General features: G+C 39.8%; 1 protein-coding gene across 1 annotated transcript in view; it reads left to right on the top strand.

Moving 5' to 3' along the window:
• SHC3 (SHC adaptor protein 3) overlaps positions 1 to 14,667 on the top strand; it is a 58,868-nt gene that overhangs the window by 22,648 nt on the left and 21,553 nt on the right. The window contains exons 3-4 of the mRNA XM_009480976.1: positions 10,732 to 10,795; positions 13,430 to 13,549. Coding sequence (XP_009479251.1) covers positions 10,732 to 10,795; positions 13,430 to 13,549 — 184 coding nt within the window. The remainder of the gene's footprint in view (positions 1 to 10,731; positions 10,796 to 13,429; positions 13,550 to 14,667) is intronic.

Here is a 14,667-nt window from a genome sequence, read left to right as displayed (position 1 = left end):
ACATACAAGCCTATTCTTTATTAAGAAAATATTATTAAGGAATTATTAAAATTCACATTTGCTGATTAACTCGTGCATTAAGAAACATAACATGGGTCTCAAGGTATGTACTGAACTAATAAGGATGATGTTCTGATATTACAGGCACCAATTCCCTCTTACAAAGACACCTAGCACCAAATGGCTTATTTCATTACAAATAAAATAAAAGTACCTGAAAGTTACGTTATGTCTGCTATGTCATACATTCATACTTAGGTATGTCCATTGCTGATTTCTCTGCAGCCTGGCACCAGTAAGAAAACTGTCCTTGTAACCTGATGGCTTGTGATGGAGTGTGACTGAGGCTTGGGTCTGTAGATCTAGTAATGTCAGCTGTGACTGCTCCAGCTAAGGAACCCAGATCCATAGCTGCAGTAAAAGCATTTCTGTATACAGGGCTGTGTAAATTTCTCTGTGCTGTTTCCCGTAACTGGAGAAGCAGATGTCAAGGCAGCTCTGATCCCTTTCTGACCCATAGCTTTATAAATTGATCCTACTGCATGCATCACACCTGTTTAATCGGTTATTTTTTTCCAAGACCTTGCAAAACCAGTCATAAAAGAAAGTGATCTGTCTTGGGCCAGTATGACTTCTGGTATTATGCAGTATTCACTAAGTACAATTAAAAAACAGTTAGAAAAGATGAGCTGAGTTACCTGATTCAGTGTGGAAGTCTGAATGCATCTCTTCCTAATAAGCACACATTGTGCTTGACACATAGAAAGCACTCCCTTTCTAGCACTGCATCACATCCCTGTCCCTGCCTGCTTTCTTACTCTTGCTTTTCCTCCACATTGCAGAGCTCAAACATAGGAAGTCAGCCATTAGGAATCCTACATTTGCCTATTTTCTGTCTTCTGGTTATTGTGTATGTTGCTTTATCTCTCTGCTAGTCTTGAGGAGGAACAAAACCCAAAGTAAGATGAGCAACACCAGTTCCTAGAAGACAAAAACTTCTGTGGCTCGGTCATGGGAGGGTGAGACTAGTAGTCTCTGGCTCTGCTGAAAACATTGGGCATTATTTTGGAGAAATCATTAGCCCCAGTCACATAAAACTGTGTGATTAAATGAATTAGTGCTTGTAAAGGGCGCTTAAATCGTTGGGTGAACATTTAGCAATCGCTTAAAAATTGGGCTAAGATTTCCGGTTATCTAGTGAACTAGATACCCACTTTAAATAAGAAGTTAATGGGAAATGGTTGCCCACATATTTTGAATGGCTTTGAAAATCCCAGCTGTTACAATTAATACATTAGGAAAACACATACATCAGTGTGCATACCTGCACCAGTCTGACAAATGAAGAACTGTGACTTCAACTCCAGGAACTGGATTGAAGTCCCTGTGTAAACAGTTTGGTCAGCAGTCTTTTCTTCCTTGTCACAGTTATGTGAAAAATCAACCTGTGCTATCTAATGCTGTTGTACCTGGCCTGTGACTTGTTTTTGTTTTGCTTTTTCACTTTTTGTAAATTAAAATTTTAAAACTAGCAGCAATACATTTATCCTTGTGTGAAAGCAGTGAGGAAGCACTTTCACTTGTCATACTCTTCATCGGATCTTAACAACCTTGCTGGTGCCTGACAAAAGCTATTGTTATCCTAATTTTGCATCTGATTTGAGGAAAAATGAACAGATATGTACAATTTATAACAGATTTTTCCCTTTATCATTACACATTTGAAGTCTCAAGATTCTTTCACTACAGAAGAAGTAGGAGAACTAGAGTAGTATTAATCATTTGTATTGTGTTTATTCTTTCGTGTAATGAATGCAATGCCATGTGAATTCTTGAGCAAATAAATGGATGTGCAAGCCAAGGGTCAGCAGTTATGCATAATGATAAATAAAAGCCAGCTGAATCCAGATGTTGCATCATAATTATCCAGGGATAATTGTTGTAACACATGTGAAGTCAAGATGACTTTCTTGGGTAGCAAGACGAACAAAAGCATTTAATTTTCAACATAGCGGGCAACAGGAGGACCAGCAGGCAAGACTACTGATCTAACTGCAGGTGGCAAGTGGTTCTAAGTTCATCTGAAACCTGCCATCATCACAGAAAGGGACCACTCTTAAGCTTGTGTGGCCAGGCCCTTTGTGCCCTCAGGCTGTTTATTAAAAAAAAAAAAAATCAGGTAAAATTCTTTTGCAACATGTGCAGTGTTTGCAATTCATATGTTTGTATGCTTATTGCTAAATCTGTTATAGTGTAATGAGTATTCACTACTGTGTTGTATGCATGAATGTAGTTATTCACTGGATTGAATTAGAATAATGTTGCATGCACTGTTTGTCATACAGCAGTGTCTGGACTACAAGGCTGCATGTTCATTGGTGTCTAATTGAATGGAATCAGTTTACTGCATGCAGCTTCAGAAAGTCACACACCCCATGCTGAGTAAAACATTATATTGCATGTTTTGTTAATAGCAAGTAGATCAGAAGACTGAAATATTTTGTATCAGCAGTGGACCTGAATCCAAACTCTGATCCCAATTTGAAATTCCTTGCCAAATTTGGGGCCCAAATTTTATTAATTCTGAAAACCAAACCCATTTATGTCAATATCCCAAGCTTCTGGAGGGGACATGATGGAAATCCAGATTTTAGAACTGCATTTGAGTCCAATGCTAAATACTATGAGTGAAGTTCAGTTGATGTAGTGTGTCTTTCAACCATATCTGTATTCTTTGCAGAAATTCACTGTCAGCAAGCATCACTGAAAAAAGGGTGGAAGACATTGAAAAGGAAGAATGTTTTCCCTGTGATTTTTGAAGGCGGATAGGTAAAATGTGTTATCTGCAGTGAATTCTGTATTCAGTCTCCTCCTTAACATGCTCTTTTGCTTGGAAGTTGTGGTTCACCCCTGCTTTCTGCTACGTGGACTCTGCATGTGGGATAATGCTTAGGGGATGGTGCTTGGGGGATGGCAGAACATGCATACCTGCACTGCAGTCTGGATGCACAGCTGTATGCCGGAAGGGGTGTGAACGACAGTCCTCTTTCCTTGTGCACAGTTACTTCAGGGCCAAAGGTCTGGGAAGCACAGTGTGCTGACTACTGCTCAGTTCACCAGGAAGCAGGATTCCCAAAAGTGGGTGAGGACATCCTTATAATTCATACAGCACACCTCTAAGTGGGGGCAATGACAGCTATAGTGCCTGATACTGTCACAGAATAATTTAACTTTGCTAGTTTAGCTGTCATTAGCACAGAAATGGATTAGAATAAATAAGATTTTGTATGCTTAAAATTGAAATCTTTCATTTTGAATGTAGTATTAGTGCGGAAAATATTAGCTAGTATTTGGATTAATTTGAGTAATATATGGTAGTACAAAGCCTGAGTGAGAGTAATTAATTGAGTTCCCCCATCCACTTGCCGTTGTGAGAAAGCATAGAGCCTCTCAGGGAATGGGGAGGGTAGAGAGTTGAAATCCAAATGGTCAGGGAAGCAGTTATGGGTATAGCTGTACCCTGGGTTTTCAGAAAGCTGGTGACTCCATGTGGTTCTGCAGAAGCAGGAGGACTGAGGCAGAGTGGTCTTAACATTTTTTAAATGCAAATCACAATGCAAAGTTAACAACTGGCTAGCACCTTGGAAACAGAGACACTCTAGGTGCTAATAGCACCTAGCAGCTTGATTACACAAAGAAATGAAGGCATAAGGAATTTGAGTGTCTCCTGTATGGCATGTCCAGTCCCACCAGACAGGTCATCACCACTGGACCGTCCTTTTTGGCAAACACAGTTTGTATATTTACAAAATGTCATATATCTTATGGGGTTATTCAAAAGGGCACTGGTAGAACTTTAATCCTCTAATAAAAAAGACAGTTTGGAAAATATCTATCTCCAAAGTCCTGCTTTGGACATGAAGCCAGTTAGGGGTTAGAGAAAAATAAATATTCATTATACTATAGTTTTTCATTTTGCTTTTGTAAGGTTTCCTGTCCCTTCCTTTGAAATACCTACTATGGGCTACTTTTTGAGAGAGAAGATACTATAGTAAATGACTTGAGGCTGGACCCAGTTTGAAAGTTACTAAAGTTACTATGATCCTGATTTAGCAACAGAAGACTTTTAATTTCTTTCTCCCCATCTCATGGGCTCAAGCTGCTCCAGGGGAGGTTTAGGTTGGATATTAGGAAAAGTTTCTTCACGGAAAGGGTAGTCAAGCATTGGAACAGGCTGCCCAGAGAGGTGGTGGAGTCCCCATCCCTGGAAGTGTTCAAAAAATGGGTAGATGTGGCACTTGGGGACATGGTTTAGTCTAGTCTACCCTTGATTGGTTTAGTGTGGACTTGGTAGTGTGGGTTAATGGTTGGACTGGATGATCTTAAAGGTCTTTTCCAACCTAAATGATTCTATGATTGCATGATTCTATGATCTCCCTGACCACTACTAGAATAAACAGCTAGAGACCAGGCTGAATGGAAAAAGCCTGAAGGTCACAAAAGAAGTTAAAGGATTGGAGCTGCCTACCAGATCTAAACTTCCAAGCACATTTTTCTTTAGTTTTTTGGTATCATTGACCTTGTTCTTGATAGACGGAGGGTTGTGCAGAAGGAAGGCTTTTGTAGGTGTGCATTCAATATCAAGGGTTTGTATATCCCCACTTGTTCATGCTTATCCCATGTTCATAAAAGCTGCAACCAGTATTTTAAGAGGTTTCCACTTTGAAAGGTACCCCAAATTTTGGACCAGGATTGTCAGAGTCTAAATAATGGCTAATTGCAGATATATATGACTGTGTTGTCAGCAGTGGAGGAGCAGCTGTATGCCTCTGGCATCGCCTGTTGGTGGCATACATTTGCCATAGCTATAAGGAAAAAATGGATATGTTTGCTCCAGTTTTGCTAAGCACAAATCTAACTCTGTGTGCATGCAGAGTGATGTATCTAAATAAGGTATACTACTGGCTAAGCAGTTTCACTCTACATTTCTAAAAATAAGACCATTGTTTAGAACTATTGTATTAGAAGAAGTCATCAAGATCAGGTAGACTTCTTTGCTACTGATGAATGAAAGAGCTTCTGAAACTTACTTGCATGTTATAAAAGAAGCTACAGATTGTACTAAAATTGCCTCAAATGTTCCTTAAAGTTAGATCATCTATAATTACTGAGAACAGAGCTGTAATTGAGCATACCAATGGATAAAAAGTTTCTTTGGCAGTAAAAGCAGAAGAGTCCTCTCAAGTGCATTGACTTCTGTTAGCAGTTTGGTGTAAGTCTCACACTAAGGATGCAGGAGGGTAAGAATAAGAACCATCGGATAGATTGCATGCTACATACCTAATAGCATGTGGTACTCTATGTCTAACAGTTGCCAAAGCCAACCCTTTTACTGTGTAAAGTTTATTCAATAAACCAAAAATGAAGTCGGCCAGCTTCCTTTCATTTTCTGCTTGTAGATTTTCTACATGTGAAAAAACTCCGTTTCAAGAAACAAAATGAGGAGCTGAGGGGAAGAAAAGGAGGAGTCGGCATCTCCTTGCTCTACGAGTGACAACAACTTGCATGCCACATCTGCCAATGTCACCTTATTCCACAAACCTTTTCTTCCAGGCTTTCCATCACTTGTGCGGTCAGGGCAGGCTTCACTTTGGTCAGGCTGGTGTGACAAATGGCATTGCTTGGTCTCTGCGCCACTTTCGGGGGGACTCCCCTGCAGGGGCATTCCCCACATGGCACTCTGAATTCATAGCAGTAGGCACATCCATGCCACACAGTTAGCCTCCTCTTCCTATCCATACTCTCTGTTCTGTTTTCCTTAGCTTCTTCCCCAGCCTTACATCTTCCAGACATGGTCAATTTGCCAGTTGGCATTTAAAGTTCTGTGAACAGTAATATACTGTCTTCAGAGTTTGTGAATGTCCCTCGTGCTACTTCAGACAGCACACACTCATTTTGCCTGTTTTGCAAATGAACAAATAATATTTCAATTATTAAACGGATTTCTAAAAAGGTATTTTTGGTCTCCGTTTTTTTCTTTTTCAGATGCAAGTTACTTTTATATTTGGTATAAACTTTGTTTCTCCTCAGCAAATACTGGTACAACACTTGGTAATGATTTATAAATTATTAAAAAAAATTGTCAGGAATATAATACTGTTAAGAAATAACTGGGAGCCTTCTGTACAATTCTTGTAGACATGTCATGTTTTCATTTAAGAAGTCCATCTTTTGATGTCTGTTTTTTTAACCTGTGAAGCCCTATGCTTTGGAGGTGGCAAAGATAAACTTGGGGACTATAGGATACTAGAAGATACTAACAAGAGAATATTGATAGTTTTTAAGTCTTACATACAAAACATTTCAGGCTAAAAACTAGTCACAGTTTCTCGTCTCAGTATTTGAGATGGCTATACTTTTTCCAAATATGTTGAGAAAATCTGTGCAATTTGTATGTGCCTATCATTTCCCTGAAATATGAGTTCCAGAATTCTGTTTTTTAATCAATTAAATCGTATTAATTAAAACCATCAACAACAAAACCTAGCATCACAGCCAAAAAAATAATTGAAACCACATGAAGGGAGAGTATTTTCATGTGATGGTGTTTCATAGAGGAACAGATTTGAGCTTTCTGAGTGGGCTACTTTATATAACAGTCAGAGTAAAATGTGACTAAAGCTATGAAAAATATCAGGACATCAGCCTTTTTAATGGAACAAAATGGCAATGTAAAATGTCTTTCTTTCTGTCTCAGAGAGATGTCAAGTCACTTGAAAGCAGAATAGGTCAGCCTCGGAAAATGCATATTGGTAATTTTTCACTGGATACATTTGCGTGCTGAAATTATATTCAAAATACACAACGTGTTTTGTGCCAAGAAAATGACTCCACGGTATGACCATCTGCAAAGCAGAAAATACTCTTGGACAGATTTGGAACTCAGCATGTGGTCCCTACTGCAGACAGCGCAGTATCTAATTTTACAAGAAATCAAGATAACTCTACACTGGTTATTTATCTGAGCCTAGCTAATGAAACAGCATGTGGCTTAGAAAGGTGTAATGTGTGTCTATGTCGAATAACTTTCTTACTGGAAAGAAAGCAAACGTCGTCACATCCAACTTTTCCAAACTGTGCTACCGTTTAGCCATGCATCCAGAACTTCTGCTTTTGCCTTCCTTAGACAAGCGTTTGCATGCACAAGTCAGGTAACGGCACTCTCAACCTCGCAGCAGTATCTTTTTCTGGGCTTGATTTGAGGCTCAGGTGTTGGTGCTGCAGAGGCATTTGCAAATTTGATTTGCTGCAAAAAAAGCTTAGATCTGCCCTGTGCTGCCTGGCAATGCAAGCTAGAAAGAAGTCTTTAGGTTGTCTTTTCCACATGGAACACAGGCTACCTGTGTAAAGACACCCCCAAAAAGGATCTAGAATATTCTGAACAGAGAGACCCGGGAATCTTCCCCTGGAAAAAGTGTGCATCAGTGCAGTGGCAGATACTCAGCCATCCTTTTTCTTCCTGTGTTCATCAGATGCTTCTTTAAGACTCCTTAACTCCCAGGTGGGAAAAGTACTGTGCCTTTTGTTGCAGGTACACAAAGACTTGCTGCCAGGTCGCTCTGACCTTGCCCACGCAGAATTGCTCTATGAATATCTTTTCTGAAGTTCCCAGCATTTTCACCAAAAGCATTGTTAACTTAAACCCTGCAGTTGCTTGAGTACATTTAGTATTCACAGAGTTTCAAAAACCGAAGTTAAAAGAATTGTCAAATTCAAGTTCAGACATCCTGCCTCATCTGATATGTACCTCAACAAGATGTCACCTTTCTCAGGTCATTCCCCCCACTTCCAGTCTTCCTGCAGACTTTGGGAACACTGAGTTCGGTAAAACTGAGATATTTTACTGAAAGGAAGACAGGTGGTTGGAAAATCTGTAGTGCTTTGTTACTGAGTGAGAGGATGTGTATCCTAGCTTTTTGGCTGCTTAGTGCTTTCCCTGCTCTGCTGAGGCAGGCCATACAAACAGTAACCAAGGCTGCCTTCCCAACCCTCAGCCCTGGGCTTCAGCCTCTTCAGCTGGTGCATTTCCTCTCCTACACTCAAGTGGCAGTTTTGATCAACAAGGTCCTTGAGTTCGATGGGTCTATTGAGTAACACGCTTTATGTCTGATTATCAGGAGCTGGCAGGCAGAAGAAGTAGTAGCAAAACCACTACAAATCCCAGCCCTGCACCAGAAAAATAACAAGCTTGTAAACATTTTTTGTCAGGTGCAGTGGCCTGAAAATTCCCTTTTCTTCCTACCTGCTCCATGTTGCTGCTAGAGAGAAAAGATGGTGGAGGCAAATCGGAAGAGAAAGGAAGTTACAGGCGAATTTATCCCTCAAGCACAGTTCACATCTCTGAAATACAAATCCTTTTTGTGAGAGGCAAAACCTATGAGTGATCTCAATGTGCCAATCAGACCACTGGAGAAGACAAAGAGGATGAGGGCTGGTGATACCAGTGATACCTCTGTGTCAGGAACTTGCAGCCAAAATGCCCAGGAAGCTCAGACACACCTGGGGAGGCAAGAGGCATGGGTTTGAAGATAGCAGTGGGCTAGGGACTGCCACAGGCCTGGACTTCCTACCCAATTGCCTTCAAAGGATTTGGTTCAGTGCAAGAAAGAGATGGGAAATCACATGTTTTAGCTTGGTAGCAAGGCTGAGGGGATGACTCTGTGTAAGATAATATCTGTTTGCTTTCCCGATTCAAAGAAAAGCATTTTTGGTGGAGAAGAAGAGTATTTCTTTTTCCTGATTACATTTTCAAGAGTAACCTATGTCTCAGTATCATGATGATCGGTATGTGAGATACTTTGCTGCGCTGTGTTTCTAAGATGCACCAGGGCTGCTCTTTTAAACCCACCAATTTTTACTTGCTCTGTAAGCAAAGTTAGTAGCTACTCCAACTGAAACACTTGTTTGAGTCAAAGCAGCATTGTGGTTAAATGTGGGAATTAAATACAAGTGCTGAGCTGTGAAATGGAGAGTGGTTGTAGCTGTGATGATCTGAGGGCATATGCAAGGAAGGGTTTGTAGTGAGAGGCAATTTTATTAGATAAGCAGATGTAGTTGGGAAAAAAAAGAAGAAAAGACAAGCTGTGAAACAAACAAGCTCCACTCTAGACCTAAAGAAAGGACTGTGTGCCTGAAAGCTTTTTTGACTATCTCTTGCTATAAATCTCATGCTTCTTCAGAATGACAGGACTTTAAACCTGCTGCAAGGCCTGTTCCACCCCCACAACCGCCCACCCTCGAAAAATAATAAATTCATGCAGTTCTTTGAGGTGATTTGAACTTTGGATTGGGCCCTAGGTAAAAGCACCCAAGGCATAACTATACAGTGATTACTGATTTCAACCAGATAAATCTGTGACATTTGCTGAACCATTATATGTTGAATGCTGATATGTATATGACATTTCTCTCCTGACTCACTTGTTGATCCGGTGCATTCACCTAATACATAGTTGAAATATCATCCTGCACATGGCATAAAATTAAGATAATTTATGTTTTTATCAAGGTGATGTTTCAAGGTTTTGATTATTTTGACTGGTCTTTACCTTGTAGTTCATTGTTTCCCATTCTGTATTTTTTTTGCATAAAATAAGTGTTATTTGCATGTTTTTAGGTCTAAATATAATGTGCTGTTAGTCTCAATCGGTATTTAAAACAGTTAAACAAGGTTTAGAGTCACCTTTACTTTTCCCTGTGCAACTGTTCTGTCTTACAATATCAATGGGACAGATCTATCACAGCATTGTAGCTAATGGTCACAGGAAGGTCTCTGTGTGCATGGGAGCAAATTCTGAACACTGGCCAGACTGACTATTCAGATAATAAGTTGTTAAATACTGAAAGAATCTATAAGATTTGTTTGTAGCAGTACAATTTCAAGAGTTTTTGTAGTATACAGTTGCTCTCCTATGAGAGAGTATGAGTTCAAATTCATTTTCAACATGTATTTCCTTCATTCAACCTGATTGCAATGGGAAGAATGAAGGAATATTAGAAAACTGAAGCAAAATGTTAATGGCATTAATTTTGCTTACAATGTAAAAATAGGGCCACAAGTAAATTATTCAGATTGTGTTGAACAAATATAAATTAAAATTTTGTATATCGCATGTATTGTATACAACATGCATATTACCAGGAATATTTTAGGCTTCTGATCTTATCTAAAGCCAGGTGTTTTTGCTCTGACTGGAAAAGTCCATAGTATAGTAGTGAGAAAAATCATAGTTACTATCCCTTACATTACAAGAAAGGTTTAAAAAAAAGGTGTAAAGCAATGTTGATCAAAGACATGTCTTATGATCAGATTCCTCGTGGCTTAATAAGGTACAAAAATGAGACTTGGAAGAAGGTATTAAGACAGATATTCTAATTTATGATGAGAAAACATCTTTTTAATAGTGCAAGAAAACATTCTTATCCTTTGTAGTTCCCAAGATACTCTTCCTTACTCTAACATTGACTATTTACTGTCTTCTGCTCCACACTCAAGTAATCTAAACTTGAATGGCACCTGTTTTAGCCTTGAGAAGAGAGCTAACTGACCCGCTAACTGTCCTCACTTGTGGACAGAAATACAATCTGAAGCTGTTCTCTCCCAGTGCATTTCAAGTATAATGAAGAAATGCACACATTCATTTGCCATAAAGCTTTTTTCTGTCTCTTCAGGGAAGCAATCAGTCGTGTTTGTGAAGCCGTGCCTGGTGCCAAAGGAGCCTTCAAGAAACGAAAGGTATTTTTCTTTTCTTGTAGTGCAGTTGACTGTATTTTCTTAGTTCAACACAGAGGAGACAAAGCACAGCAGGCAGGTGACTTTAAAGCAGCTCTGAGAATTGCAGATCATTAATCATTTAAAGTAGTGGCTGTTTTCACCCACTGTATGTTGCTTCTTGCCCTTTTGGTCAGGATCTGCTTTTATAGGCATCTAGAAGTATGAGTACATCTAGGAAAAAGATTGTGGCTTGCCTTTATGTTCCTGCTGTAGAACTCCCCTCCTTTTCTTTTCTTTCTTTTATAGATTGCAGTTGGAAGGCTTAAAACAAACAGAAAGGGATGCCTTTTCATAAAATGCATGAGTAAATTGTGGAAATATTGCAGAGACCAAAAATATACATAGTTTTGAAAGGGATTAGATCTATTCTTGAGCATGGCTCTGCTAGTGACAGTTCATGAGTTTGGAAATCACTGATTTCTGGAAGTGGAGAGAACATACCAGTTGATCCTCTGTTCCCTATGCTCATTCCATAAATACCTGTGGCCAATGCTCAGTGGCCAGCACTGACGGTGGGTCCAGTGGGTGATGGCCTGACACAGTTATTACTATGTTTTTATTCTTATTTGTGTGGCAAGAGTTAGGATCTGCAGGTAAGGAGTGGAGGAAGCCTCAGCTCAGCTCCTGCACTGCCCGCTTTTCCAGGGGCCTGCTAGCAAAGCTGGGATTTAATGGTAACTCTAAGGGAAGGAGCATAGAATGCAATTAATTATAGCCCTTGTGTGTGTTGTTGGGTGAAGGAGGAGAACAGGCAGGTGAAGGAAAAGGTCTGCCTGCTTCCCCAGCTGCTCCACCATCTGGGCAGAATCCCAGCAGAAAGGGATGGGATGAAATGCCACTTGTTTGCAATGGAGGATCTTCACCTGCTACAATAAGACATATGACAACATATGTCACAGTGTAATTGGAAATTGTCTCAGAAATTAAGACTGTGGTATCCGTCCCCACTCCGTCCCCGTCGTCATGTGTCCCCCCCCCCCCCCCAGTTTATCTCATTGGCATTTCTAGGTCCTCTGGCTTTTGTTTTCAAACTTGAAAGTAAAGAGGAAAATATCTTTTTCCTTGGAAAGCAAAATGATGCAAAATATCATTAGAAAAGCAGGTTAAATGGAGTCCCAAGTGCCTAGTGAGACACCTGGCTGTATTACTGGGTTTAGAAGCAATGTTGCTTACCAGTTATTGACAGAAATAGTGTTTTTAAAGTAAGCCTACTGGCTGAGAAGAAAATTTGCCCAGCAACAGAATTTCAGATAAATGTTAAAGACACATATCTTTTGCAGGTCTGTACTTTCATCATGTTTTTGCCACTAGTGGCTTATGAATTTGGTTAAGGTGACATGTGCTTCTTAAGGCCAAGCTTTCACACTTTACCCACGCTGTGGGCAGGTGATCCTTAGGCATGAGCTGGGAATCATGAGGGTTTAAGAAGAGAAACAAGAATATTCCAAAGGGCTTATTTTAAAGAGAAGTTAATGGAATACTAGCTCTGTAACATGACAAAGTTAAAATAGTGCAGCACAAATGTTACATACTAACAGTATGTAGGTAGTGTATTTTTAATCAATTAAACAAAAGGAAAAGAAGCTAAAACTGAATATATATAAGCTTTGAGGAGTAAAGAAGCACAGCTGTGCCCATCCTGCTAGGGACAAAACTTTCCAAGCCTGCAGGCAGCTTAGGACAAATGCAAATACAGTGGCAGAACACTGCCTCCAGGCACAGCTTTGCTTTTATATCCTAATGACCAGCATAAATATTCACCAGTGCAAGTACAGCAAGTGGAAGGACTTGGTCTGTTATTGCTGGGCAGCCTGATTTTGTACAGGCTGTGGTTACCTGAATGAGGCAGCTCTCATGCAGCTGTGTGGTTACCTGTAGCTGTCAAAGGTGAGAAGTCTGTAAATTTTGCTTTGGCAGCATAACTTGTATTGCTACAAAACCTCCTAAGATCTAGTGAAAGGCCTACAGAAGTTATCAATATTATTACATCCCCTTTATTACATTCCCACATTTTGTACTTATTTGCTGAGTTAGGAGTAATCTTTAGCTGCATGTTGTTCCCCAGCATACAGAGGTTTTAGCTTATGAATGGACTTTTACCTACTGCTGAGAAATCTACAAGCATAACGACACTGTCTATCACTTTTCATGAGCATCCCATCAGTATCACTGGAGTTCCAGTCTCCGTGTGGGAAGCGGGTAGAGCAGTCAGTAGATGCAGAGCACACAGATTTCTTTTCAGGAGCTGGAGTTGTTTTTACAGAAAAAGAACACGCCATTTTAAGATACTGACTTAAGGCATTCACCTTAGTCTGCTCACTTTGTCCCTTGGTGAAGATGAGACTTTGCTATCTCAAAACTTGCGTATTCTGTTAGGTCAAGAGTGGATGAATACCTGCCTAGCTATTAATAGTAGTAGTAGCAGCATAAATGAGAAATTATCTTCAGAGGAAAACAGCTGTTGCAATGAAACGAGGTTTGAAAAGTCAGCAACTTTAAAAACCTTTAAGATTACAGCTAGCCCTGCATACAATAAAGGTCATCCCACGTAAACAGAGAACAAAAATGTGCTTTTTCTTTTTTCCCACCTCACAGCCACCAAGCAAGGTTCTTTCTGGCATCCTGGGAAAGAGCAATCTTCAGTTTGCAGGAATGAGCATAATGCTGAATATCTCCACCACCAGCTTAAACCTAATGACTCCTGATACAAAACAGGTGAGTGTAACTGCCATATCAATTTGTGAGGCTTTTGATGAACAGCCTACTGCATAATTGTTTGCTGTCTGCCAATATACTTAGTTGCTCAAAGTTATTATGTGTATAAAATGAATTAAAACAGAATATAAAGCATAGTAGGAGTCATAGTTTATTTGAGTATTCGACACTGCTTTGAATTATTTTCTTCTTGCCATGTTTCAGGTTTTGCTCTTAAAAGACCTACAACATGAAATGGTATTTTCTGGTCGTGGGAGTTCTTGTTGGGTACAATTACAAACTTTCAGAGTATTAAAAAGGATGCATTTGGAGTAAGTGACTAAAGGACTGAATGCTTATCCCCAATTTTGTTGTCATTCTTCCTATTTAGAACCTTAAAGGGCAATCTGTTCCTGAGGCGCTGCTAAAAATACAGCCTCAGGGATTTTTCTGTGCAGTGAAATGTCAGTCTTTTAGAGAGACAAGGAAGCCTTTTTCAAACAGCCCATTTCTTCATTGTGCTGAAGGTACAGACAGACTTCGGGGAATCACTGCAGTAGATTGTGAATGATGTATGAGGTGAGAAAAATCCTTGCTCAGGGTATATATAAAGAGAAAGCAGACAGACATGCGTAGTCACTGCTGTGCTATTTGCTGTGAGCCACATACTGCGTTAGGGCACGCAACTTTCTGCCCAGATACAGCTAGAGAAAAAAAAAATTCCTTCTGTCCTTAGGAGCCTCAGGATTAAAGAGTAAGAGAGAATACATACATTGCCTATTAAAAAACTTGCTGTTTATTATTATGTTTTCATTGATTTATCTTCATTCTTATCCCTATTTAGAAAACATCATCACCTTCTGTGCAGTGAGCACCGAGACTGTAGGAGCCGTATTATGGCTGGTTGCAGTAGTTTGGAGCCTTATTATGGAATATACACAGCAGTGCTTTTCATAAGGACAGTTGCCCCCAGTCAGAAGCATAGGAACTTGCTGTTAATTAGATCTACTAAAAAAGTGCCAAACCCTGAAAGTTGCCTTGTCTTCAGCTGACATCAGAGTAGAAATGTAGTTAAACTCATTTATCCCAGGGAAGAATCCTCCCCCAGATGTTTTGCCTTTTCTCTGAGTTGACAAAAC

The sequence above is a fragment of the Pelecanus crispus genome, chromosome Z (assembly GCF_030463565.1).
Source record: "Pelecanus crispus isolate bPelCri1 chromosome Z, bPelCri1.pri, whole genome shotgun sequence".
NCBI lineage: Eukaryota > Metazoa > Chordata > Aves > Pelecaniformes > Pelecanidae > Pelecanus > Pelecanus crispus.
Note: the sequence above shows the minus strand (reverse complement) of the source record. Positions and strands in the feature narration are given on the sequence as shown.